The sequence below is a fragment of the Microtus pennsylvanicus genome, chromosome 15, assembly GCF_037038515.1.
Source record: "Microtus pennsylvanicus isolate mMicPen1 chromosome 15, mMicPen1.hap1, whole genome shotgun sequence".
Taxonomy (NCBI): Eukaryota; Metazoa; Chordata; class Mammalia; order Rodentia; family Cricetidae; genus Microtus; species Microtus pennsylvanicus.
In genome coordinates this window covers 57,972,803-58,000,005 of record NC_134593.1, presented here as the reverse complement: position 1 = coordinate 58,000,005, position 27,203 = coordinate 57,972,803, and the positions used below count along the sequence as shown (strand labels likewise).

General features: G+C 40.8%; 1 protein-coding gene across 1 annotated transcript in view; it reads right to left on the bottom strand.

Moving 5' to 3' along the window:
* Positions 1-23,891, bottom strand: part of Ndfip2 (Nedd4 family interacting protein 2) — a 44,450-nt gene extending 20,559 nt beyond the window's left edge. Inside the window, exon 1 of the mRNA XM_075949120.1 lies at positions 23,517-23,891. Coding sequence (XP_075805235.1) covers positions 23,517-23,846 — 330 coding nt within the window. The 5' untranslated portion in view covers positions 23,847-23,891. The remainder of the gene's footprint in view (positions 1-23,516) is intronic.
* Between the last annotated feature and the right edge of the window lie 3,312 nt (positions 23,892-27,203).

Genomic DNA, 27,203 nt, shown 5'->3' with positions numbered 1-27,203 from the left:
AAAAGCCAGTGGCTGGCTGCTTTGCTTCTTAGATCTTCAGGTTAAACCCCAATTTCTAATCCTGAGCTTTTATTAATCATGCTTCACCAAAGGAACTGAATTTTCCCCAGGAATCTCAGGAAGAAGGAATCCCATGAGAAGGAAAAGGCTGAAGCTGGGTGCCAGCAAGAAGAGGAATCTGTCTCCTAGAAAGAGACTGCAGACAGTTCTGATAACTTGTCAGACCACCATGCAGATAAAAGATGGCAAACCAAGATCAAGGAAGTTACCTTGACCAGGACTCCTTAGTGGCGCACACATCCTGCCCTCTGTTTAAATGCTAGTCACATGCCAAGACCCCAAAGAGCGAGATGGGGTCACTGGACCTCTTTAATGTTTCCTCTTCGAAGTATGGCCAAACTGAACAAATCTCCTTTGCCTGTTTTAAATTACTTGTCTCTTCCAATAGTTTAGTGGGGATGGGTGGCTGTGCCCAGCTTGCTAGGGCTGCCAAGGCCCATGCTCCCATTGAACTACTGCAGTAACTCTGCTTCTGCCTTCTGAGGGCTGACAGCCAGGCCTGACTACCATGTCAGACATGGGTTTCCTTTTAAAACATGGAAGTTTTTGAAATCTAGTCTCTAGGCTTGGTGCAGTATTTGTCCATGGCACACTATTCTATTTCATCACTTCAAGCAGATTTGGGGGATTAGTGGGTACGTTATCATCATAAGCAATTATCAAAAATATACAGCTGTTTCCCTAAAAGGCTTTACTTCCTTCTGTGCTGTCACAGATCCATGGCACTGTGGGTGGGCAGTAGTTATATCCAGACTTTAGATAGATACTAACTGATTGTAGGTGATTAATGATGACTCATCATACTCCTTTGGCCAAGCCAATCACTCCTTCTGGGAAGCGTACCTGGCAAGAAGATGGGCTAAAACAACAAAGTGACCTAATAAGGGACATGCAAAAGTATATAACTAGGGACAAGGTTAAGAAGGAAAGCTCACACAATTAAGGAAACATCAAGGTATAAACCTGCATAAATTTAACAGAGCTCACTCATCTTCAAGACAAGTATGCCATCTATCAAATCACATTATTAGAAACAACACAGGAAATCCTAGTTTTTAAGCTTCCTTTCCTTTATGTGGTGATATTTTGCTTGTGTTTTAACAAATAAAGCTTGCCTGAAGATCAGAAAGCAGAGCTAAGTAAGCCACTAAAGGCCAGGCAGTGGTGGCACACACCTTTAATCCCAGATTTGGGAGACAGAGAAGGGCTGTCTCTGTAAATTCAAGGTCACCCTGGGCTAAACAAAATTGATCCTGTCTAAACAAGAAACAGCTCACACAAAGGTGATCCCAGCACTTGGAATCCCAGCACTAAGGAGGTGGAAACAGGAGCAATACGGCTGGGTGGAGAGAGGAATATAAGGCAGGAGCTCAATGCAGTCTGAAGCAGTCAGTTGTAGATGCAGTCTGAGGATTCATAGAGACAGACCGCCCCTTTGGTCTAAGCTTTGGCAGAGTTAAGAAATCTCTAGTGGCTGGACACTCTGATCTGTGGCATAAACACTTATTGGTGTCACCATGGTACCAATAGATGTTAGCCCACCCTACCCCATCTATGACCTGCAGAGTGTGTGAAGGGACTGGTACTGAGGAACCATAGCCATAGGATCTCCATGACTCAGGGCAATAGCAGATTATCCAAGAGCAGTTTTGGTGAGGGTCCAGTGATGATGATGTGCCAGAGGCTTTGAACTAGACAATGACTCACTACAAAGAACGTTTTGCGGGTGGAGCTGATGGATGCTGTGTAGCACACTGCAGCTCCCGATGCCACTATGAATGAAGAGTGTTAGAAAGACAGAGGAGCGAGGTGGAGTTTGTTGTTTTATTTTTAATTAATTTTCGGAGGGGTGGATTCTTCTGGGGAAATGCTGTAGGGGTAAGGGGGAGATATGGAGAGATTGGGAAGTGAGTGGGATTGGGGTGCATGGTGTGAAATTCCCAAAAAATAAAGAATTATATCAAAAACAAAGTAAATAAAAAGATTTGAAAAAATAAAAATAACTCTACTAGAGATGACATTCTTACCACAGTGAAACAGGAGTCAAAGGAAAGAGAATTAAAAACAAAACAAACAACAAATATACAGACACACAGAGAGACAGATACACATTCTCTCTCTCTCTCTCTCTCTCTCTCTCTCTCTCTCTCTCTCTCTCTCCCTCCCTCCCTCCCTCCCCCTCTGCCTCTCCCTCTCCCTCTCCCTCTCCCTCTCCCTCTCCCTCTCCCTCTCCCTCTCCCTCTCCCTCTGCCGTGGGAAATCAAAAATTAGTCAAGTCTCTGGATTAGGGACAAGCTACCTAGTACTCTTCACACACTCAGGGGAAAAAAGCATTGATGACTACAGCACTGAACACCAGCAAATATCTACCCATAGATACGACTTTACTCATTCATTTATGACTTATAGCACTGAACACCAGCAAATATCTACCCATAGATATGACTTTACTCATTCATTTATGACTTATAGCACTGAACACCAGCAAATATCTACCCATAGATACGACTTTACTCATTCATTTATGACTTATAGCACTGAACACCAGCAAATATCTACCCATAGATACGACTTTACTCATTCAGGGTACATCTACTATTAAAGAATATAGAGATAAAAGACGAAGTTGGTCATAAAGAGGCAATATTTTCATTCAAATTAGCAAGACTATACCTGGGGAAAGGCAAATTTTCTTGAACAAACAACACAATAGTAGTATTAGTAGCAAAAATATGAAACTGTTCCTAGAAAAACTGTACATTGGGGCCAGGAGTGGTGTATGCCTTTAATCCCAGCACTCAGGAGCCAGGCAGGAAGCTCTCTTGAGCTCAAGGCCAGCCAGCTCTGCACAGGGAGTTGCAGCCAAGCCAGGGCTACATAGAGAGACTCCTGTCTCAAATAAAACAAACCAAACTGCACAATGGAAACAACAGACTTAAACTTCTACTAGTAAGAGTAAAATTAATTTAACCATATTGAAGAACAATTTGGTAATTCAGAGTAAAACCGAATGTATACATAGCCCATGATTCTATTTTCTAGATGTCAATTTCTAAAAACTCTTGTACTTAAAGCCACACAGAGACATGCTTAAGTTAGCATTTTTCAAAAGAGCAAGAAGCTATATAGCCAAATATGCCCTGAGTAAATCATTATATAAATATACCACTGCTATATCTTACATATACATATAGTTATATACCACAAGATGTAAATTGTTATATAAATATAGCCTGATTTGTATAACAGAATTCACCACTTAAACTTGAAAATAAATTAATATGTATTAATTGCAGTGGTAAATCTCAGAAGCATTCTCTCCTAGTTTCCTTTCCTTTCGCTGTGATCAAATGCCCTGTAAAAACAGCTTAAGGGAAAAGGGGTCTGTTTTCACACACATTCACACAGGCGCACATACATGCATATAATTAAAAACAATAATAAATCTCTAAATAGTTTTTTGAAGAAATATTTAACAACCCAAAGAAATTAAAATAGACTTGAGAAGTGAATGAATCACGTTATCCTAATTTTCTTTTTATGTTTATTTATTTACTTATTTTGTGTGGGGGGAGGGGGTGGGTACGGGCATGCACCAGTCACAGCACATACGTGGTGGGCAGAGGCGGACTTGATGGAGCTGGTGCTTTCCTTCTACCTGTACGTGGGCTCCAGGAATTGAGTGCAAGTCTCCAGGCTCTTACAGTGAGTGTCACTACCTGTGGACCTACCTTACCAGGCCCACTTAAATAATTTTAAATAAGACATAGGGTTATTTAAAAATAACGATTTTAAAGAATGCACAGGGTTATTTAAAAATGACTATTCTCACCATTATTTCAATTTTAAAAAAGACAAAATGTTGTTTCAAAATGACTGCTAATAAATAAAATAGGCAGAATGGATTCTGGAAAATTTTGGATTCTTTTTCATTTTCTTTTTTACTAGTCTGTGCTTTCCCAAGATATTTATAAGAAAGATTAAAAAAATTGTTTCTAATGTGAGACATAATGATATAATAAAGATATTTCTGTGTTTAAAGAAATTTCTGTAAGTTGGTTAAGCCTGGGGTTATAAGAAAACTTATATTTCTAAAATTTCTCCTTGGTACTGAACAAGACCATCACAGACTCCACATAATATTCGAAACCTTTTATAACCATCATCAGGAGAAAGGTCAGGCCACAGATCCATATTATGAGGCGACTGTCCCAGTCAGCCACCTTACAGCACTTAAATGCTATACTGTCAGCATGAATCCATTTCCTTGTGGTGACTTGCTAATGAAATTCAGTTTATAGGTCAAAGGGCTTCAAAAGGGCTTTTTGTTGCTTTGCCACCTGTGATAACAACACTCTTCCCTCATGGTGACCTTTTCCCACACACAACATAAACCACATATATTCAGCGATATAATCTGAAGAGGCATTCTGAAGTCAGGGTCCTCAGTTAGACCCTGCCTCAAAAAAAAAATCTGCTTTTAGTTTGGAATACATAGTACCTATTCCTTAAAAACCTATTAACACACACTGTACACAGCCCTATGAGAGGTGCTCACTAAGCAGCTTTTTCCCACCGCTCTCCTACCTACAAGTACAAACAGCCCTTCAATCCATACTAAATTCAAGAACTTAAAACTATTACCTTATTTAAATGCTATTTGGTAAGAAAGCGCCAAAATGATGGGGTCCACAAAAACATGATCTGAGTAAAAAAATTATATATATATATATATAGTATACAATTATAACTCAGAGAATAAAATATGAATCTGTAAATCCAATCTGATATAAGTGAATTGAACCATGGGAAAGCTCTCCCTTTTAGAATTAAAGTTAGCAAGTTCTTATTGAAAGATGAATTGGGAGGCTAACTTGACAACCACTATCGTTACTATTTCAATCTAGAATAGTCAGAGCCGTGAAACCAGCAGGCCATTTCCAAAGCCAGGGCATTTGTAGGCTGTGTTACAGAAGTCCTGGCCTGACCTTTTCCAAACACTGTCAGCAAAGACTACAAGGACAGAATGTTGATGTTTTCTACTCTACCTCCAGAACCCCTGGGCGATGTCCCTTCCTCCACTCCACTCTCAGCCTTGCCAAAACCACCTATGAGGAATCTCTCAGATAACAGTGCTATTCCTCCTTCTGGACTTTGTATAAGAACAAAGTTATTTGAGAGACTACAACTGCAGATCATAAGCCTCTCTTTCCAGTTTATACAGTGAACACAGCCTGCCAGACCCTTTGGAGAAAGGGTAGAAAGACAAGGAAGACAAAGAGAAGATGAGAAGTAGAGTCCCTCACTCTCTTGCTTTTGGTTCAAGTCTCACTGAGTCAAGAATTTCAATACAAAGCCAAACCCTTACAAGACACTCTTATTTTCTGTTGTTGTTGTTTTGAGAAACATTTTCTAAAATGAGCATTAAAACAGCTAATGAATAATGCTAAGGTCAAAACCTTATGACTTTTGACTTTTACTCTTACCTTTATCCTTTCTAATCCACAAGCGTGGACTACACCCTGTATAAACCACGCCTCCATCACACAAAGGAAATGCTTTAGATAAAATAAACCTTTGTACCTTATTTTAAAATTTATTGTTTTAAACTTTACTCTTTAAACTTAGCTACAGATTTAATCTCTAGAACAAAGTAACTTGAAAAGGCACAAAAGTCTCTCACACAGCTACTAATAGGACATTTTACTGCCTTTTCTGTAAGCTGAGCTCCTTTCCTCCTCCTTTATTTTAGTTCATGTGCAGTGACGTTTTGCTACATGTATGTCTGCATGAGGGAGTCGGATCCCCTGGAGCTGGAGCCACAGATAGCCACGAGCTGGCCATGTGGCTGCTGGGAACTGAACCCAGGGTCTCCGGAAGAAAGACTAGCGCTCTCAACCACGGAGCCATCTTCCCAGTCCCTACTGCCCTGTTTTATGTCCTCCACACTGTGTGCACTCTTCCCTGATTAATAAACTCCACTTTTGTTCTCTTCACTCAAATACCAGACGAATGTACTGAGAAGATCCTGCCTCCTAGTGGATCCTCTCTTCAGATTCTGTCTCTGACTCAGTGCTGTCTACCTACTTCACCCACATGGATTGTATTTACATCACACTAACAAATGACAGCAAACAAAAACCTGCCCATTCAAAATTACTTTTTCTCTGCTTTTTGAACTCACACTTCATTCCTTCACACTCATTCTGAAAAGAAAAAAATAAAGTAAAAGATGTCTTACTTCATTTTCTGCCATTCTGATTACTATTTCTTCCCTAATCCATTACCATATAGCTTTTACTCAAACATCTCCTACTAAAAATAATGACCTTCTAATTGTTAAATTTGAATTTTATTTCCTGTCCTCAGCCTCACAAAGATCTTTAATACTTTCAACATACCAAACTGAACTGGTTAGATTTAGCTTCCAATCATTCCCCTCTTCTTTTCCTCACCCACCATTCGATCCTGTTCTTTTTGAGGGATCCATGTTTTCCTTTAAAATGAAAATGGCCCCTTAGGCTCATAGATTTGAATATCTGATACCCGGTAGGAAGAACTGTTTGGGAAGGATTGGGAGGTGTGGCCTTGTTGGTGGAGGTAGGTCACCGAGGGCAGGTTTAAGGTTTCAAAAGATGCTCAACCATTTCCCGAGTGCTTTCTACTTCCTGTGTGCGGATGGCAGCTCTCCGCTGCTGCCTCGGTGTCAGGCCTGCTGTCACCACCATCCTCACATGACATTACAGTGATGTACTCCTACCTTTCTACTTCCTGTGTGCGGATGGCAGCTCTCCGCTGCTGCCTCGGTGTCAGGCCTGCTGTCACCACCATCCTCACATGACATTACAGTGATGTACTCCTACCTTTCTATACTTCCTGTGTGTGGATGGCAGCTCTCCGCTGCTGCCTCGGTGTCAAGCCTGCTGTCACCACCATCCTCACCATGACATTACAGTGATGTACTCCTACCTTTCTGGACACATAAGCCCCAAATAGCCCTTGCTTCTATAAGTAGCCTTGGTCATGGTGTTTTATAACAGCAATAGAAAAGTAACTAAAACAAAGACTCTTCGCTAAAGCTGAACCCTGAGTAACAGATTTGGTTGTTTAGTTTTCCTACCAAGACTTAGGCTTAGTAGTATATATTACAATACTGGGCACAGTGAACAGATTCAATACCATTAACACCCAGAACCTGGAGGTTCTGACTGAGGAGTTCTAGCAAAAGGCTGTGACAGGGTGCTACTGGAGCTGCAGCAAGGAGAACAAAGAAGAATGCCTGCATTTGATCACAGGTATCACAGTGGATGAGACTACCAGGGACCAGGCCGAGATGCCTATTTTCTTCAGACAAAGTTTTATTCTCCCCTTTACAAACAGCAGGAGTCTAAGAACAGAATCCTCAAGCAAAACTAAGTATGGTGACATCTGTTACTAAGGCATACTGCTGCTGGTGATTCATTCAGGAAGCAGCAAGTGCCAAGATACCACTATAGACACTATTAAAGGGATTGATCTATCAAAGTGTTACATACAAAACCAAAGATTCTCAAAAGTTGGCCAGGTTTGAACACACAAACTGAGTAAATCTAGATTACCAGAAGACAAACACCCATGTAAACATATGCTATGAATCTTCTCTCTCTCCGCCCCCCAAGTTAGGAATAATGTACCTCTAAACTTATTTACCATATTGTAGTAGGTCTTAATACAAAAGTACAAAAGTTTTTAGATTTTGACTCACAGCAAATGTCAGCTTAAAGTGCAGCAACTTTCCACACAACTTTCCTGCCCCTCCTTTACAATGTCCCCTTCCCCATTATCTTTATCACACAAACTAGCACACTTGTTAAATCTGATGAACCTGCCACGATACACATCATTGTCATTCCAAGTTTAGTCTTGCTCTTAATTTTGAGATTTCCCCTATCCACCTTGGAGTGTCGGTTTCTGTTGTGTCATTGTTCAAGTCTTGTTTAGGCAGCCATAAGGTTCAGATTTCTTAGGTGTGGCTTTCTTCTCATGTCTAGAAGACACAATCTTGTAGCAGACTTCCTACAATCTTTCCATCCCCTCTTTCTCGATGTTTCCTAAGCCTTAGGTGTGGAGGGTATATTGCTAACATACCAACTGAGACACCCCAAGGTCAGATGTTCTCTGCATTTTGACTAGCCATGCCTCTCTGTAATGCAGTCTCCATCTGCTACAAAAGGAAGCTCCAGTCAGGAATTACACTGGCTTAGTAAAGTGGCAGAAGTTCTCCCCTAAGATCTCCTCCACGACCTTACTAGCCATGGACTACTGGCTACGTTTATAGTATCAGTCAGAGTTTTCTTCCTGACAATGCAGACCTTACATCCAATTAGACAGCTGTTGGCTACCACCAAGATATGAATGTTACTATTTTACCATGATGACCATTGTAATAGTTCATAGGTGTCACAGCTAGTTCTTGGTAGCTTGCATAACACCTTTCTAGTATGGTAAATAAACAAATAAATAAATAAAAAGTAGTTATCAGAGAGAAGGCTTTCAGATCAGTGCCACTCAAGTCCTAAGTCCTGTATCAGAAGCAAATGGTGTCTTCAGCGATAGAGACTATCTTCCATTTCTGGGAGGCAATGAAGAACAACAGCAATAGCCTGTTATAGCAAATATAACTTGGGGAGTCTCTTGGACTCCCCAGAACAAAAACTTAAAAGGAAGTTTCTCATGCATGGTACTGGAACTTTTGTTAGATAGTCCATGGCTCTTGGGGAATGCATTATTATGCTAAGTGGCATAAATTCATTTAAGGTATTACACATAAACTCCAATATGTACTATATGCAATTTTAGGTAAATACAAAATGATTGCCTATGGCCTTTTCAAACATCGTTAGAAGCCAGGCGGTGGTGGTGCACACCTTTAATCCCAGCACTGGGGAGGCAGAGGCAGTGGATCTCTCTGAGGTAGAGGTTAGCCTGGCCTATAAGAGCTAGTTCCAAGACAGACTCCAAAGCTACAGAGAAACCAAAACCAAACAAACAAAAAACCAAACATCCTTAGAATTATTTGTGACCTTCCCTCTCTGTCCTTTTGTAAATTGTTTTGGTGTAATTTTAATACTGCAATTATGTTTACAAGTAGTGAAATTTGTCCTCCAAGTTTGGTGTATAATCTCGAATAGAAGTTCCCATAGATAGACTTCTATTTTATGGGATGGTTGAAGAAAATGATTAATTAAGTACTCCCTACGTACAAAAGACCTACAAAGAACTAGTCTCCTTTTCATGGTGTCTTACTTAGTGTTTTTATTGCTGTGAAATGGCACCATGACCATGGCAACTCTAGTAAAGAAAACATTTAATTGGGATGGCTCTCTTACGGTATCAGAGGTTCAGTCCATTACTACCATGATGGGGAGCATGGCATTGTGTAGGCAGATGTGGTGATGGAGCTCAAAGTGCTACATCTTGCAGGCAACAGGAAATCAACTGTCACACTGAGGAAAAATTGAGCAAAAGAGACCTTAAAGCCTGCCCCACAGTGACACACTTCCTCCAACAAGGCCACAGCACCTAATAGTGCCACTCCCTTTAGAAGCCATTTTCTTTCAAACCACCACATCCCATTCCCTGGCCCCCAAAAGCATATATCCATATCACAGTTCAAAAAATGCAATTCAGTTCAACTTCAAAAGTGCCCTTTTTGTTCAAAAAGAAAAGGGAGGTGATGTGGGAGTCCCCTCTGTGTGTTGCTTGCATTGGTTAATGAATAAAGAAATTGCTTTTGCCTAATAGGGCAGAACTTAGGTAGGCGGAGAAAACAGAACTAAATTCTGGGAGGAAGAAAGCAGAGTCAGAGAGCCGCCATGGATCTGCTGGAGACAGACGCTGGGAATTTTACCCAGTAAGCCACTGCCACATGACAATACACAGATTAATAGAAATGGGTTAAATTAAGATGTAAGAGTTAGCTAATAAAAAAGTTAAAGCTAAAGGGGCCAAGCAGTGTTTTAATGAATACAGTTTCTGTGTGATTATTTCGGGGATAAGCTAGCCAGGCGGCCAGGACAAACAAGCAGGCTCTCCCTTTGTTGGCTACAACACATTTCTCTCTCTTAGGTTAGTTCCACTCCCTGTTAACTCTCCTTGGCAAGTTATCTCATGTCTCTGGCATCTCTAACATCTTGGGTTCTCCAGGGCAATTCAGGCCTCAACTTCACAACTTCACACAATGGCCTTTCTACTAGGCTTCCATTCAGGGACACCCCTGACACATGCCTGGCCTCAATAGCTTTTAGGTGTGGAGACAAATTCCCTAACCGTTTTCTTCTATCTTTAATTCTAAAGTCAGAACCACATGGCTGAAGTTGCCATGTTTTGTGGCTTGCTGCGGCTAGAACATCGCCCCTCTTTCAAATACATCTATACCAGCTTTGTCTTTCACTGACTAAGCTTGGCTATTCTGAAACTTGCTCTGCAGACCAGGCTGGTCTCAGACTCAGAGACCTACCAGCCTCTGTCTTCCCAGTGCGGGATTAAAAGTGTGCCCCATCACATCCAGATCTAGGTTTTTCTTCAGTTTCTTTCCACAAGTTGGAAACTGAGCTGGATGGGATCTTGTCCCCACTCCCTTACTCCCTTTATTCTATTTCTCAATCGTTTATCTCCTTGAATATAGGATTTGGCTCCATTCCATTTCCTGGTGCTCTTTTTCTCCTCAAAAATTCATTTTGTAATTAACCCTGCTCAGCTTCATTAGAGTTATCACTAATATTCACATGACAGTCTATACTAGGTTGTTTTGAGATTTCTTCTGCCAATGGTATTCATCCAAAACTCTTCATTTCAGCCTCAGGTAAAGTCTTCAGATAAGAGCAAAAGGCAATCACTTCCTTCACCAAAATATCACAAGACTGATCTCTAGGCAACATACTAAAATATTTCTACTCTGAAACCTCTTGAATGAGCCCCCATATTTCAAGTAACTCTTAGTACCACTGTCTTCCATGCTCCTACTAGTATCATCCATAAAGCATTCCACTGCTTTCCAAACCCAAAGTACCAAAGTCCAAATTCCTCCAAACAAACACATGGTCAGGCCTGTCACAATACCCCAGTCCCTGGCACCAGCTTCTGTCTTAGTTAGGGCTTTTACTGCTGGGAGAAGACACCATGACCATGGCAACTCTTATAAAGAACGCATTTAATTGGGGTGGCTCGTTTACAATTTCAGAGGTCCAGTCCATTATCATCATGACGGGGTGCATGGCCCCGGGCAAGAAGATGGGCTGGAGCTGAGAGTGCTATATCTTGCTGAGCAGGCAACAGAAAGTCGACTGACTAAGTGAAGCTTGAGCAAAGAAGACCTCAAAGCCTGCCCCACAGTGACACACTTCCTCCAACAGGGGCATACCTTCTAATAGTGCCACTCCCTTTGGGGGCCATTTTCTTTCAAACCACCACACATGGTTACTAAATGAAAGTTGCTAAACAGAAGAGGCATTATGTAAAACTATAAGAATTAAAGAGCAGTGTTATCCACAGTACCTATCCTAATGACACACAGGAAAGATGTTAGTATTTTATAGTTGGACAGCATACTTTTCCAGTACGGAACTCTGTAACATAATGTATCACTTTGTACTACACTCTTTTATCCACACTGACACTTCTAACACTCAAAAAGGACATCCAGCTATTTATTTTCATTTTCTCTCCTGTATACTTGCCTTCTCTGGTTTCCTGAGATAGTGTCAAGCTATGTAACCCAGACAAGCTTCAACACAAATTTTCCTGCCTTAGTTTCCCAAGTAATGAGATTACAGGTGCACATCATCACATCTAACTCATTTACCTCTTCCAGAAGTCATTTATTTTATCCCTATAATAAAGAGACCTGCAACAATTTAATATACTTTTATAAGCAAGACAGATCTAGTTCCTACTTCCTATAGTCTAGTGAGCAAATATATACTGCAAATTAAGAGCTACAATAAGCAAAAGTGCAGTGTTAAAAAGACATATATAACTTGGAAATAAAAAGTGTAAAGGGCAACGAGGTGGCAGAAAGAGAGAGGACACTCTTCCAGAGAAAATACCATGTAAATGCAGACATAAATAAAGATTAGGAATTAGTCCTGAGAGGGAAGGAAGACAGAGAAGGGGAGAATATTGTGTTTAAACACAAGAAGTCAGAGATTAACATGATGATTACAAAAGAGAGAGAACAAAAGAATTAAGAGTATAATACAAGGCTATACCGATGCAATAACAAATTACACAGAAATAAACTAATCATTTTGCTAAGATTACAGAAAAATTCATTTAAGTCTCAAGTTTTATCTCAAGACCCTGTCTCTTGAAAAAATTACACAAAATGTCATTTGATTTCATTAAAAGCCCTCCTGGGGTAAAAACAACAAATTGGTGCGCGACAATTGTCTATATTCTGTCAATTATGTTTTAAATAAACGCTGATTGGCCAGTAGCCAGGCAGGAAGTATAGGCAGGACAACCAGACAGGAAGTAGAGGCAGATCAATGAAAACAGGAGAATTCTAGGAAAGAAAAAGTCCATTCCCCCCCAGTCCTGTCCAGACACCAAAAAAAGGAAGATGTGACCTGTCCTGCTGAAAAAGGTATCGAGCCATGTGGCTAACATGTACTACAATAATGGGCTAATCTAAGTTCTAAGAGTTAATAAGAAGCCTGAGCTAATGGGCCAATCAGTTTGTAACTAATATAGACTCTCTGTGTGATTTTCTTTGGGGCTAAATGGCTGTGGAACCTGGTGGGAAGAAATAAAACAGGCCAGAAAACTCAGACAACGACAAATGACCTTCAAAACCTCCCATTGGAATATTCATTGGTACTCCAATATCCAACAGACTAAAAAATGTCTTGATACCCCCAAAATTACTGAAAAGATTAACATCATCACACTAAAAGATATTTACATAATAAATGAGTTAGTTCCTATTCTCAAATCTGCTGTCCAAGTAGCATGATTTCTCTACATAATGTTAGGGATAACTCTGCAGAGACATCACAGATGAATGAAAACACTGCACATTCCTGAACTTAAAATTATTATGCTGTTCATGTTCAAACAAATCTTAAAAGTAAGTAAGTCAAAACATAAAATAATCTGACAGTAAATCTTAAACTACTGCAACATTTCCCAACTTGCACTTGGCATGTCTTTAACAAGAAATTTTACCCACACCTTAATTCCAGCTAAGTGATCAAACTTCTTAAAGAAACCATAACAACATAGCCAGAAAACATAGACATAATGATGACTTAAAATCACATGGTAGGTAGGGCTAGTCTTAATTAGAATCATGAAAGTAAATTCACATTAATAAATGACAGCACTAAGTATTTCATAGTTATTTAAATGCATGTCAAGACTATCTATATAGAATACCAACAGAATTCCAAAATAATGTTATCAAATATACATGCAACCAGACAATATTTTAGAATGTGAGTTTGGATATTAAGAATAAAAAGAACGTAACTACTAAACAATCAATATAAAACAGTAAGAACAAGCTAGAGAGACAGCTTAGTGTGTAAGAGCATTTACTTCTCTTGCAGAAGATACATGTCCAGTTATGAGCACTCATATCCTACAGCTCACAACTGCCTGTAACTCTAGCCTCCACCAATATCACATTATTAACTCACAGACACACACATACACATAATTAAAACAGTGTTTAATATAATCTGTAGTCACTGTCTTAAAATTCTTTTTATTTTTTTTTCTTTTCTCTTTTTGGTTTTTCAAGACAGGGTTTCTCTGTGTAACTCTGGTTGTCCTGGAAGTGGCTTTGTAGACCAAGCTGGCCTTGAATTTACAGAGATCCTCCTGCCTCTGCCTCCTGAGTTCTGGGATCAAAGGTGTGGGCTCCCACAGTTAGCCTAATTGAATCTGAATTGTGTATGTGTTGTGCAGTCAAGACTGCCACTGAGCGTGTGCTAGGGACTTGCAATCTCAGTTCATAGTTTAACTCCCCTGCAAGGCTTTAATCAGCTTCACCCTCTGACTCAGCTCTCCCATAGTCTCCTAGCTTCATTTAGAGCTACAAGGTCATAGCCATAACTGTAGGAAGGCATCTTGAACTTTAAGCCAGCAAATCGGAAGAGTCTCTTCCTGTTGCTGATTCAGATATGGGTATGACCTACTGTGGTGGTGGCAACACCTGAAGACTTTGAAGTCTGTCTGCAATGAACTCAAGCAACAAACTACAAATTGGTGAACTAACCTTCTCACTTCAGGCCAGAGTCTCAGTTTCATTGACTCTGTGTCTTGCTACTTAGCTGAACCTGATGACTGCTTTCGTGAAATAAAAATTGGAAACTAGAGTTATCAATGGAGTTCTGTTTTCCTATCAAATTCAGATACAAATTATTCTGAGTTTTGGCCCACTCCCAATCCCCACTTCACAGAAGCCTTTTGGCTTTCTTTCTGTCTTAAACCAACAAACCCATGTGGGCCATTACCATACCTGCAATGCTCACCCACAAGAACTAGATCTTTTCTCAGTCAGGCTTCAGCCTTCATAGTGCACCTTACTGCACCTTCATAGTGTGCTTATTTACTGAGGGGTTAAAATGTCCAATTCAAAGATGAACAACATCAACCTCAATATATTCCCTCAAAATAGGTGCATCCTCTGCCCCATTAAAAGATGGAAGCTGAGTCAGTATGGTGGCTCATGCCTATAATCCTAGTGATGGAGGAAGGTCATTGGTTAAATAAAAAGAAACTGCTTGGCCGTCACTGGTTAGAAGATAGGTGGGAGGAGTAAACAGAACAGAACGCTGGGAGGAAGAGGAAGTGAGCTCAGACTCCACAGCTCTCCTCTCGGGAGCAGACGCCTCAGAGAGACACCATGCTCCCAGCTCCCAGGCAGACGCGTGCGATGAAGCTCCAACCCAGGATGGACATAGGCTAGAATCTTCCTGGTGAGCGCACCTAGGGGCGCTACACAGATGATTAGAAATGGGCTAAATTAATATGTGAGAATTAGCCTAGAAGAAGCTAGATAGAAATGGGCCAAGCAGTGATTAAATGAATACAGTTTGTGTGTTGTTATTTCGGGCATAAGCTAGCCAGGCAGCCAGGGTGCTGGGGACGCAGCCCCGCCGCCCTTATTACTACATCCTAGCACTTCAGAGGCTGAGACAGGAGAATTGTTAGAAGTTCAGGGCCTAGCCTGAGCTACTGTGCAGCTGTCTCAAAACAAGTGTCAGAGCAAGACATGGAGATGTGCTCCCTCTCCTTCTAAATCTGGGCTGGTCTTACAATTGCTCTGACTAAAAGAAATGAAGGAGAAATTAAATTCTAAACTTTTAAGTCTAGACCTCAAGAAAAATGGCAGCTTCTTCCTTCTCCTATACTGTGAGAAGCCAAGGCCATATTGAGAAGGCACATGAAGACATAAGAAAACACACAGAGAATTGGAGGTGTTCCTGCCAATATATTTTATATTTTCTCTTAAAAGATTTTTATTATTTTTAATTATGGATCTGTGTGTATGTGTACACATGTGCAGGTGTGCTTGAAGGTAAAAACCACCCAACACGGGTGCTGGAAACTGAACTCAGGTGCTCTGCGATAATACATACCCTTAACCCAAGCCACCTTTTTAGCCTCCAGGATAAACTTATAGATTATCTGTATCATAGTATTCTTATGATCTAAATTATTTAAATGCTACTGGGTACATATTAAACTAGTACTAGAATATGTACAGCTAGCTCAAATATACCTAGTAAGGGTCTGAATTTGATTCAGCATTGCTCATGAATGCTAAAGTAATTAATTGATATATAGAGATATTTTAACGAGGTACATTCAAGTCAATGCACTGTAACATGAGCTGGGCCTGCTTGTTGGGGTTTCTGTCCCACCCTGTACCCCATAGCCGGCAAGCCCCAAAGAAAATCACACAGAGATCTCTATAAGTTATAAACTGATTGGCCCATTAGCTCAGGTTTCTCATTAGCTCTTATCACTTATATTAACCCATTATTTTGATCTATGTTAGCCATGTGGCTCAGTACCTTTCACAGCAGCACAGATCACATGTTGCTTCTTTGGAGTCTGGGCAGGAGTGAGAAGAATCAACTTCCTCCTTCCCAGAATCCTCCTGTTCTCATTGCATCATTTCTACTTCCTGTCTGGTTTTCTCACCTATATATACTTCCTGCCTGGCCAATCAGCGTTTATTTAAAACATGATTGACAGATTACAGACAATTCTCCAGCACCAATGCACAGTTTCAATTGTTATAATAGTCACAGAAATAGCAAGGGGAACTTTAAGATACACTGGAAAACAATTTGCAGTCAAAGGAACATAATGTTGATCCTGGAACATGTCAGAGTGCTGATGTGCACCTTGGTAAACTACTTGATACGCAAAAATTTGATTGTAAATTTTCTCATGTACAAATTTTCTAAACTTTACAAGTCTATTTGAAAGATTAACTAAAAAGCAGTCTTTCACAGAACCTCTGAGGAAAGCACTAGACTCCACAGTAGAAAAGCATGTAAATCCGGACAACACTTTTTCTAATATTGTGATTCTCAACTTTTACTTTGCCTTGGTGCAAATGGCAGATCCAAAACTCTTCTAATTATAGATTTACAGGGATTCCTACATTTAAGAATAAGATTGCACCAGGTGGTGGTGGCACACACCTTTAATCCCAGCACTCGGGAGGCAGAGGCAGGAGGATCTCTGTAAGTTCGAGGCCAGCCTGTTCCAGGAGCTACAGGAGCTAGTTCCAGGACAGGCACCAAAGCTACAGAGAAACCTTGTATCAAAAAAAAAAAGAACAAAAATAAACAAATAAATGAAAGAATAAGATTGCATGAGGCAAATAAACCAAATTAGGTCTTCACATAAAGTAAAAAGAACTATAAATGGGAAAGAATATACTGTGGCTGAAGAATTAACAAGAAAGAAGCCCTGCTAGACATCACAATCAGTACCTAAAAACAAAGGAGAGAAGATTGCTGAGAGATGGCTCTGTACAGGTATGCAAGGCCGAGTCAAGGAACCTGTATGTTAAGAATCACACACTGCACATTCAAAAGTCATCAGAGTAGAAACAAGTTTAAAGACTGAAAGGGCCCAAACATTAAAAATGAAGTCAAATCTACCTATGAGGGAAATTAAAAAAAAAAACTAGACAACTATTTCAAGAAAAGAAGTCTGGGTCAGGTAATTTCTTATACAATTAAATATACATCTACACTATTACCTAATGATTCTATCCAGAAGAAATAAGAACATCCACAAAAAGACTAATACAAGAATATTCTTAAGTTTCATTTACAATAGCCAAAAGCTAAAAACAATACAAATGTCTCCCAACAGAGCAACAGATGAGAGAGGTTGTATATTCATACAACTTATATCAAGTAAATCTAGTCAATAACAAAAAGAAATGATCCTTCGGCATTTTAACATGGATCCATCTCAAAACCTTCACACTGAGTGAAAGAAGCTTTATATTCTATAAGGTAACCATTCTAAAATAAGAAAGTCCATCTATTTAATGTGGAAAAACAATCACCTGGGGGATAGGAACTGACTGGCAAAGGTTGTACAAAAACTTTCTGGAATGTTCTCTGGATCATGGCAGTGAGTTTTATTTGTAACAACAATGGTAGAGTGGGTATTTGTGCTTCTCAGAGCTGCAGAATGAGACCTTGTCTCAAATTTTAAAAATTAAAACTTAAAAAGAGAGGGCCAGGTGATGGTGGTATATGCATTTAATCCCAGAATTCCAGGTGGAGGCAGGTGGATATCTCTGCGAGTTCAGCTGTAATACAGCGAAGCCCTGTCTTGAACAAAAAATTAAAAAGAGGATGCTAAGTATGAAGGGAATTCAGTGGGGGTGGATCTGGAAAAGGGACAGGAGGAGTATGGATGAATATGATCAAAATATATTGTATGCATGTACGAAATTCTCTCAGGATAAAGATATTCTATCTTTTAAATAAGACTGGAGACATACAAAAGCATAAATGTAACAGACTTATTTCTCCCAGTCTTCTATATATTTCTGCATATCTGAAAGCTGTAATAGTAAGTGCTATTGAATGGTGGGGTGGGGGTTTAGAAGGAAATCACAGAAGGTTTTTGAGAAATAAAAAACAAATTTATATTAAAAGAACATGACTCATGCCAGGCAAACAGCAAACCAAAGGGCAGCTAAGCAATTATTTCATATGAAAGGCACCAGCATTTAAGGAACCAGAAGAATTCACATCAAGAATAAAGACAAAGATGTCAAAAGAAAGCTTCTAAATATCAGAAATATGGACGGACTTTTAGGGCACTGTTCAGAGTCAATATGATGGAGACTAAAGTAGACAAGAGCTTGAAAGTATCACATTATGCAACTGGGCAAGTCTGAGTATGTAAAAACGCAGTAATATAAGACAGATAATGTATACTGATAAATTTAAAAGAAACAAGGGTCATGAAAATCGGGAAGGTCGTTAAAATATGTCATACTAGAAGAATTTCTACAGTGTTTCTTTACAATGGAAAATGAAAGCAAACCACTACACCTAGAATTCACCATCTACTACGTCACCTAGAATGGTCTACTGGGTGAGGCAGTGGCCTTGGGCATTCTTGCTTGCTTAGTGTGCCATCCTAAGCACAGCTTTCAGCTCCTGATGAGGGAACTTTCCTTGTTAAGTCTACAGACAACAGAGAAGCTGCCTTGCGAAGGCAAATAAACAAGCATTGCTGTTTGCTACAATGTTATCAGCTTCCTACAAAATAAAGAGATATAATAAGTGCTAAGCCAGGACTCTGGTTGACTCAGTGCTGTGTCTCTCTGATATTCATTAACCTCATAGGACTCTGAACAAGGAAAAGTACTCAAATATGCTGTGTTCCTGTTGCTTGGCGCAACTATGAGTAAATGTCATTTGTTCTGACTTAGGAGTCTTCTGTTTTCTGCCAACAACCATGAAACATTAACAGACTAATTAATTCACTAGTTTATGAAAACAGTAGTTACTTCTATATGCCAGACTCTATATCAGTGGTTCTCAATCTTCCTAATGTGAAACATTTTAATACAATTTCTCATGTTGTGGTGACTCCCAACTATAAAATTATTTCGTTGCTACTTCATAACTGTAATTTTGCTACTGTTATAAATCATACTGTAGACAGGCAGTGGTGGCACATACCTTTAATTCCTGCACTTAGAAAGCAGAGGCATGCAAAAATAAATAACTAAATAAATATCTGATATGGGAGGCCTGAGCTGTTCAGGACAAATGGAAACAAAGGACGGAGGGGACACTGATTGGGAGGGAAAAAGGATTAATTGATTAACTAATAAAACAATTAAAAGTTTTAAAAATAGAAAAAAAGATGGATCAGTGGTTAAGAGTTTTTGATGCTCTTCCAAGGACCAGAGTTCAGTTCCCAGCACTCTCACCAAGTGGCTAACAACCATCTGAAACCAAAGCTTCTGGTACCCTTGAGGAACAGCACACATACAGCATACGTATATACAAAAAGAAAAGAGGCATTTTTTTTTTACATTGCAAACAGAACAACCTAAATATAAACCCAGATGACATTAAGCCCATTTTTTGTTGTTTTGTAGTGCTAGAGATGGAACCAGAGCCTTCTGGACAAACATTCTAGGCCAAGTGCTCTACCACTGAGCTACATCCCAGGTCTCTAACTCCATTTTAGATTTCAAGCCTCTTTCCTTAGTTGATTTATCAGGAGCATGTAGTAGGAGCTGCGGGTTGCATCCGCCACCCAGCTCCCGCCACCGGCTAGCTTTACCTGAAATAACAACACACAAATTGTATTCTTCTAAACACTGCTTGGCCCATTATATCTAGCCTCTTCTCGGCTAACTCTCACACCTGGACTAGCCCATTTCTAATAAAGTGTGTAGCACCAAGGTACGCTTACCGGGAAGATTCTAGCCTACGTCCATCCTGGGCCGGAGCTTGATCGCATCTGCCTCAGAGAGCAGAGCTATCACGTCTGCCCAGGAGAGGGGAGCATGGCGTCTCTGAGCTCACTTCCTCTTCCTCCCAGCATTCTGTTCTGTTTACTCCACCCACCTATGTTCTAACCAATAAAATGGGCCAAGGCAGTTTCTTTATTTTTTTAACCAATGACCTTCCTCCATCAGGAGCAACTTTAATTTTCCAGATATAAAAGTACGCAGACCTCTATAGTACAAATACCTCAAATTATATTTCAGAAAAAACTTACACTGTAGTAAATTATTTAAAAAAATATTTTGTGGCTAAAGAACAAAAATAACTAGGATTAAAAAAAAATCTAAGCTACTGTCTTTACTGAAGAGTGTCTCAGTGTTAGTATTTAGACATAATCCAAGAACCAAGAACACCTATTGTTGGCATACTTGTATATAGTTTGAGAAACTTCTGCTGCAATTAACACTGCCAATTTAAATTGTACGTAGTCTTTTAAATCTTTTAAATCTTAGTAGTCAGCTTGCTGTAGGTACATGAGCCTTCAAAATAGAGACCATCAAAGCCAGAATGTAGTTTGGAAGCTGCAAGACAAGTTAACTACTTAACCATTTGCACATGGCTCTTTTCCTATCAAGCACAACTCAATTTCCCATAACACAGTGAAAGTCATGCCTGAGTTTTTTTCTCTGAAATTAAAGGAGTACCAAGACTTTGTAGCTGTAATTTTATCTACTGTTATGGATCTTTTTAACAATAAAGAGGAAAGAAGAGGGGGGAAAACAACTTCTATAGCTAGGAATGATGGTGTGTGCTTGTTATCATAGTAGGAAGCAGAGGACAGACCTGAGAGTGTTGTATTCAGCTGTAAAGAAACAAACTACAGCATTCACAAGAAACAGGGAAACAGGTGGAACTGGGGGCTAATGTGTTAAGTGAAATAAGCCAGATTCAGAGAGAAAAATACATAGTTTCTCTTATAAGGGGACTCTAGATTTAAATTTATACATACATGTATACATACATTTATGTAGGATGTGACGTCAAAAAGAACTTATAAAATTTACTAATTGATACACAGATAAAGACAGTAGGTCACTCTGATGGTCCCAAGCATCACCACCATGGAGAGGGGGTTTTGGCTCTTGAAAAGGAACACAGCCCAGCATTGCTCATCACTCCACATAGTTCCCTATCCCGACCTAACCATCTCTTAACACACAACAACCAAAGTTGCTAAAACATTCTAGAGTTTCAAAACAAGGCCTGAGCTAAAAAGGCAGCCATAAAATAGTCGTGTTCGTCATATAAACTGGGTTTCCAGATTGATAACTAGCTACAAAGTCTACTCAGAATAAGAAATTCAGTTGTACCTATGCCATGTTCCCAGACGGTTATATAACAGGAAGTCATTCTCAGCAAACCAAGAGTTGTCCCAGAGACAAACTTGCTATGGAACTGGACAAGTGAAAGAATTAAAATGCAAATGTAGATCACGATAAAATTCTCTAATGCACCTGCTTATAAAAGAAAAAATATTTTACCTAAAATCAATAATTAATTTAGAATGACTGATTTTTGCCCTCTGCCCTTATGGAGAGCCTCCACCCATTCAAAGTCTGTATAGAGCATAGCTTCAGTTTTGAAGGGGAAATAAAAAAAAAATGTGGTATTTTCAACCTACTTTGAAAGTTTAGACAAAAAGGAGATACATTAATGGCAAAAGTAAACACCAACATTTTATCTGGAGAGATTTTGAGAAAAAAAAAATAGTTCCAACTAGCTACATCTATTGAAAGCAAAAGAGACAACATGATAAATTGTTTACTGTTAAAAGTATTTAAGTATTTTAAGTAGTGGTGATAGTTGAGCACAGTAAGGAAAATTATACCAAAGAATAATTTCAAATCAATTTATATTACTAAAAGACACACATAGAAATGGGAAAGAATTGAAAACTAAAGCAAGTATCGATGATAAAATTATCCAAGATGTTATCAGTAGCATCGCATTTCTGCAAAACACTTAGAAAGGCATCTTTAAAGGTAAGTACAGTGCGACAACTTGACAATCACCTTCTATTAAATGGCAATCTTTGTACTAAATCATTCTTGAAAATTTTTAGAAAATTCATAATCTGTATCACCTGGCCATGTTAGAGCAATAAACTCAAATGATGTGAGACTCTTACCAAAGAAAAATGAAAAATCAGTTATGGTACGATCCACTCTCCCACAATCCTTGGCAATTGTCAAAAGGCACTTGATAGAAAGGCTTGGGTGACAACACACAAGCAAACAGACAGGAAAGGTGACATACTGGACTAGCTGTACAATTCCATAAACTATGGCACGCACCATCAACAATATGCACAAATGCTTTTCTTTTGTCCCTCCGTAAATAGGTTTCACTAAATTTTCTGAAATTCATAAATGAAAACTCAAACACAACATAGCAAATATTGCCGACAATGATATTTGCAAGAGTCATCTCCAACGACACCATTAGAATACACGAAGGGGGAAAAAGTACAGAAATCCTGACAAAGAAAATACAGGGCATGTTTCACTCATTTAAATATAGTTAGAAGTTTATACACTTGAGAGATAAGATCGTATTAAATGAAAACTAATTTATTTTCAAATAACTTATTTCTAACAAAACGCTCAACTTCCACCAAAATACGTGCGCGCGCGCGCGCGCGCACACACACACACACACACACAAAGTAGGGGAGGTTTTTTTTCCAACAAACGATCACTTTAATACTAACATAATGGAAAAGGGTAAAATGACAAGGTTAAGTAGAACAGAGGCACGCTCGTTCCCCACCACGGCTCTTCTCTATGGGTCCACGGCCCCTAAAAGCGGGGTTTTCAGCCCAGCTGCATCTCACTCTACAGTGTGGACCCCCACGCCACTCGATGACTCCTATCGCCTCCCTGACAGGTCGGTGCACGCAGCCCCGCCGCCGGTGGAAACCCCACGACAATGTCTCCTGAGTGTCTCAGTCAGGAAAGAAGGAAACGACACGACAGGAGGAGAAACAGAGACCCGGGCAAGTTGGGGAGTTCGGGGAAGGGGATTTGGTGAGGAGCAGGCCGTCGGGTGCGGCCAGGGGCTGGAAAAGAGATGGGCCAGGCGGGAAGGGTCTCGCGGGGGCGAGGGTAGGGAGCAGCCCGTGCTCCCCGAGGTGACCCGGAGGTGGCTGCGTGGCCCCGCAGAGTGGCCCGGCCCGTGATCCCCGGGGTGGCCCGGAGGTGGCTACGTGGTCCCGCCGGAGTTGGGGGGCAGCCCGTGCTCCCCGGAGGTGGCTGCGTGGTCCCGCAGAGTGGCCCGGCCCGTGATCCCCCGGGTGGCCCGGAGGTGGCTACGTGGTCCCGCCGGGTGGCCCGGACTGTGCTCCCCTGGGTGGCTGCGTGGTCCCTCCGGGTGGCCCGGGGCCCGCGTACTCACCACCTGGTAGCGGCCAGTCCCCAGCTGGTGGTGATCCATCCTGCCCGCCTCGGGGTCCGGCTTCCGAGCGGGCGTGTCCCCTCGGCGCACAGCTCCTTCGGCCTCTCCCCCGGTCGACGACGTCGTCGCCGCAGAGTCCCTTCCGCCGCCTCGGGTTCTGCCGCCGCGGTCGCCCGGCGGGGCCGCTTCACTTCCTGTCGCTCCCTCGGCTACCGCCGAGACCTCCGCTTCGCTCGCCGATCGGCGCCGCAGCTCCGGGGAGCCGCGCGAGCTACTGAGCATGCTCGGGTTGGACGCGCATGCTCTCTGGCTCCGCCGCCGCTGTTCCATCCGCGTCCCGGCTGCGAAGGTATCACTAGGTGGGAGGAGATGGAAAAAGTCAGGCAAGTCCCGGGGAGCCCTCTAGGACGCCAACCCATCGGGAGTGGGCGGTGGCAAAAGGAAGAAAAAAAAAAGAGAGAGAATCGTCCTACTTGGTTGGCGTTTTCGGTGAGGGCAGGTTTCACTGCGGGACGAGCCCATGCACCGTCACTGCGGAGAGGAACGAACGTTCAGGAGGTGCATTCCTAGAGCACATGAGGACAGATCGCCCTTTTGATAGTCCCAAGCCTAGAACATCTGAGATCCATCTTCAGGGCAGTCCTAAAACGCTTGTTCAAATCACTAATGAGGTAATGGGTTACCAAATATATGTATGTTTTATATATATGCACATACGTATTGTGTGTATTTATAATATATGTGAGATTATATATATATATATATATATATATATATATATATATATATATATATATATATATATCAGCTTTAAAGCCACAGTAAAATTTCGAGGAAAGGAAAAGACCCTTATTCTCACTCTGCTTACGCATAGCCTTCCTCACCTCATTTGTACCAAATGTTGAGCCCACGATAACATACCTTATCACCTAGAGCACATCGGGGTTCATTTTCAGTAGTGTACGTTCTGGGGGTCTGACAAATAGGCCATAACGATGCACCGTTATGGTTCACACCACGTAGTTTCACTGCCCTGAAAATCCTGTATCGGACTTTACCTGCCTCTTTCTTTTGCCTCCAGAAGCCTCTTTAGACATATCCTATACCTTACAGAGAAAAAGGCCTTCAAAAATAGGAAATGAGAAGAACAGAAGAAAATCATGAAGTGAGGTAGGGTTTTTGCGGTAACTCTCAGGTGTTACTAACATTTGATAATGGCGAGGAAGCACGTTTTGTGGACCATCATAATACCCAGCGGCTAGCCACACGTGACCTACTATGTTCGTGAATAAGACGGAACAGAGTGTACCAGCCTTTTTCTTTTAGAGCACCAACCGGCTCCCAAATCATGACACCAAGATTTATTAGTTATGAATGCTCAGCCTAGCTTAGGCTCATTTCTGGCTGGCTCTTTGTATTAGCCTCTTTATCTACCTTTTGCCTTAGGGCTTCTTACTTTCCTTCTGTCGATCTTGCTTTCACTGCTTCCTCCAGTGTCTGGCTAGATGGTGACTGCCTGGTCCCTGTCTTTCTCCCTCAGTCTCTTTTCTTTTCTCTCAGTTCTCTTTTGTCTCTCCAGCCTCAATTTCTCCTCCTGTTTATTCTCTCTGTCTGCCAGTCCTGCCTATCCTCCCTCTACCTAGCTATTGGCTGCTTGGCTTTTATGAGACCAATCAGGTGCCTTAGGCAGGCAAGGTGAAACAAATGAAATACATTTTTACAAAATTAAATACACATCCTTACATAATTAAACAAATGCAACATAAACAAATGTAACACATCTTTGCCTGGTTAAAATATTATTCCACCACAACAGAACATGTTTCTCTCACAAGATAAAAGATAACATAAAAGAGTACAGCGGACCATCAAAAGGTACTTTTTAATCAAAACATCTGCTTATTGTACCCTAAGAACTATAGCAGCACCTGATCTGGCCCAGGTATCCTCTGTAAGACAACCAAGCCCTTTGTCCATAAATCATCTTCCTCAAGATCCCTTGAAGGGGACAGGGGAGAAACCTGTAAATCTCTCACTTTACTTCCGTGTATGTACAGAGGACAATTCTGAAATCAAGGAAGCCAGCAGAGGAGCCTGGATAACTGGTTCAGCGAGCAAGACACAACGAAGTTCAATAATCTTTGGATAGTCCTTAACTTAAAAAGTTAAGCCTTCCTGATACTTTTATTTTTCAAGTCATTTATCAGATCTCTGTTTGGGCAATCTTAAAATTTCTAATATCAACATTGCCAGTCTAGCAATAATACAAAGCACTGGTATTGCCCCTACTTGCTTTAAACTTGCTTTTATATGCTCCAATGTAATATGTTTTAGATTCTAAGATAATAAGCATGCCATTTCATTGATATTATTAGTGTAAATGCTAACTCCCCCTTACAATATCACCCTGAATAGAATTACCTCTCATGACACCTAATGATAGCAAAGAAAAATTAGATTCCTGTATAACTTCTTATCTCTAAAGATAATTTAGAAATGATTTTTGTGTCTTTTAATTTCCATTAGCCACTTAGGTTCACTTGTTTTTAAATTTATTACTTCTAAAAAAAAAAGTCATTGACAGTGAGAGACCTGACTCAAAGTAGACACCCTGAATCCTGTTTATGTATCAAGTATTTCATTTTACTCCTGCCCAGGTTCGCGAAATGTGTTTCCAGTTTCACAGATGACATAATTCAATAACACAATACATTTTCAGTGAGGAAGGATAGGAGAACAGCGAAAACAAATCAGCAGCACACAGCACTGAAATCTCCTGAGTCTAGTCCCTATGTATGTGTTATTTTTCTTTTTGGCTCCACCCCACTCTTTGGTGTAGGTAGGCATGACAGTGGTCGCCACTTAACAGAAAGAAAAACTAAGGGACAGAGAGACTGAGCAAGTTTACTAATGCTAAAGTCACCAGCAAGTGGTGACAGGCACCAGACCCTCCACAATGTTGGGAACTATGCTAAATATTACACTATAGGTAAAGGAACTAGTCCCCGTCTCCTCCCCTTCCTGGCAATGTCCACCGTGGCACTTGTGCAGAAAAGAGGAAATAATAGAACAGCACAAATAGCTGATCTGAATTCCCTCAGTCGTACCTTTATTGTCCACACGAAATTGTGATGCTTTCTCGTCATCTACAGAAGAGGCATCCTGATCACATTTCCCATGTCCACTAACCTATGACCACAACACAACAAGATGCCCACAAGTCCCTCTGGGAGCCACTCCTTGGGGGATGAAATGGAAATCCTCTTAAGAGATCTGAAACAAATGGCAATATTCTCCAGAGGTCTTAAACAATATCTGGTAATATTTCCAACACTTGATCTTTTTTTTTCTTTTTTATTTATTTATTTTTTATTGAAAAAAAATTTCCGCCTCCTCCCAGCCTCCCATTTCCCTCCCCCTCTTCCCACTCCTCTCCCCCTCCCCCCACTCCTCTCCCCCTCCCTCTCCAGTCTGAAGAGCAGTCAGGGTTCCCTGCCCTGTGGAAAGTCCAAAGTCCTCCCCGCTCCATCCTGGTCTAGGAAGTGAACATCCAAACTGGCTAGGCTCCCACAAAACCAGAACATGAAGTAGGATCAAAACCCAGTGCCATTGTCCTTGGCTTCTCAGCAGCCCTCATTGTCCGCCATAATCAGAGTCCGGTTTTATCCCATGCTTTTTCAGTCACAG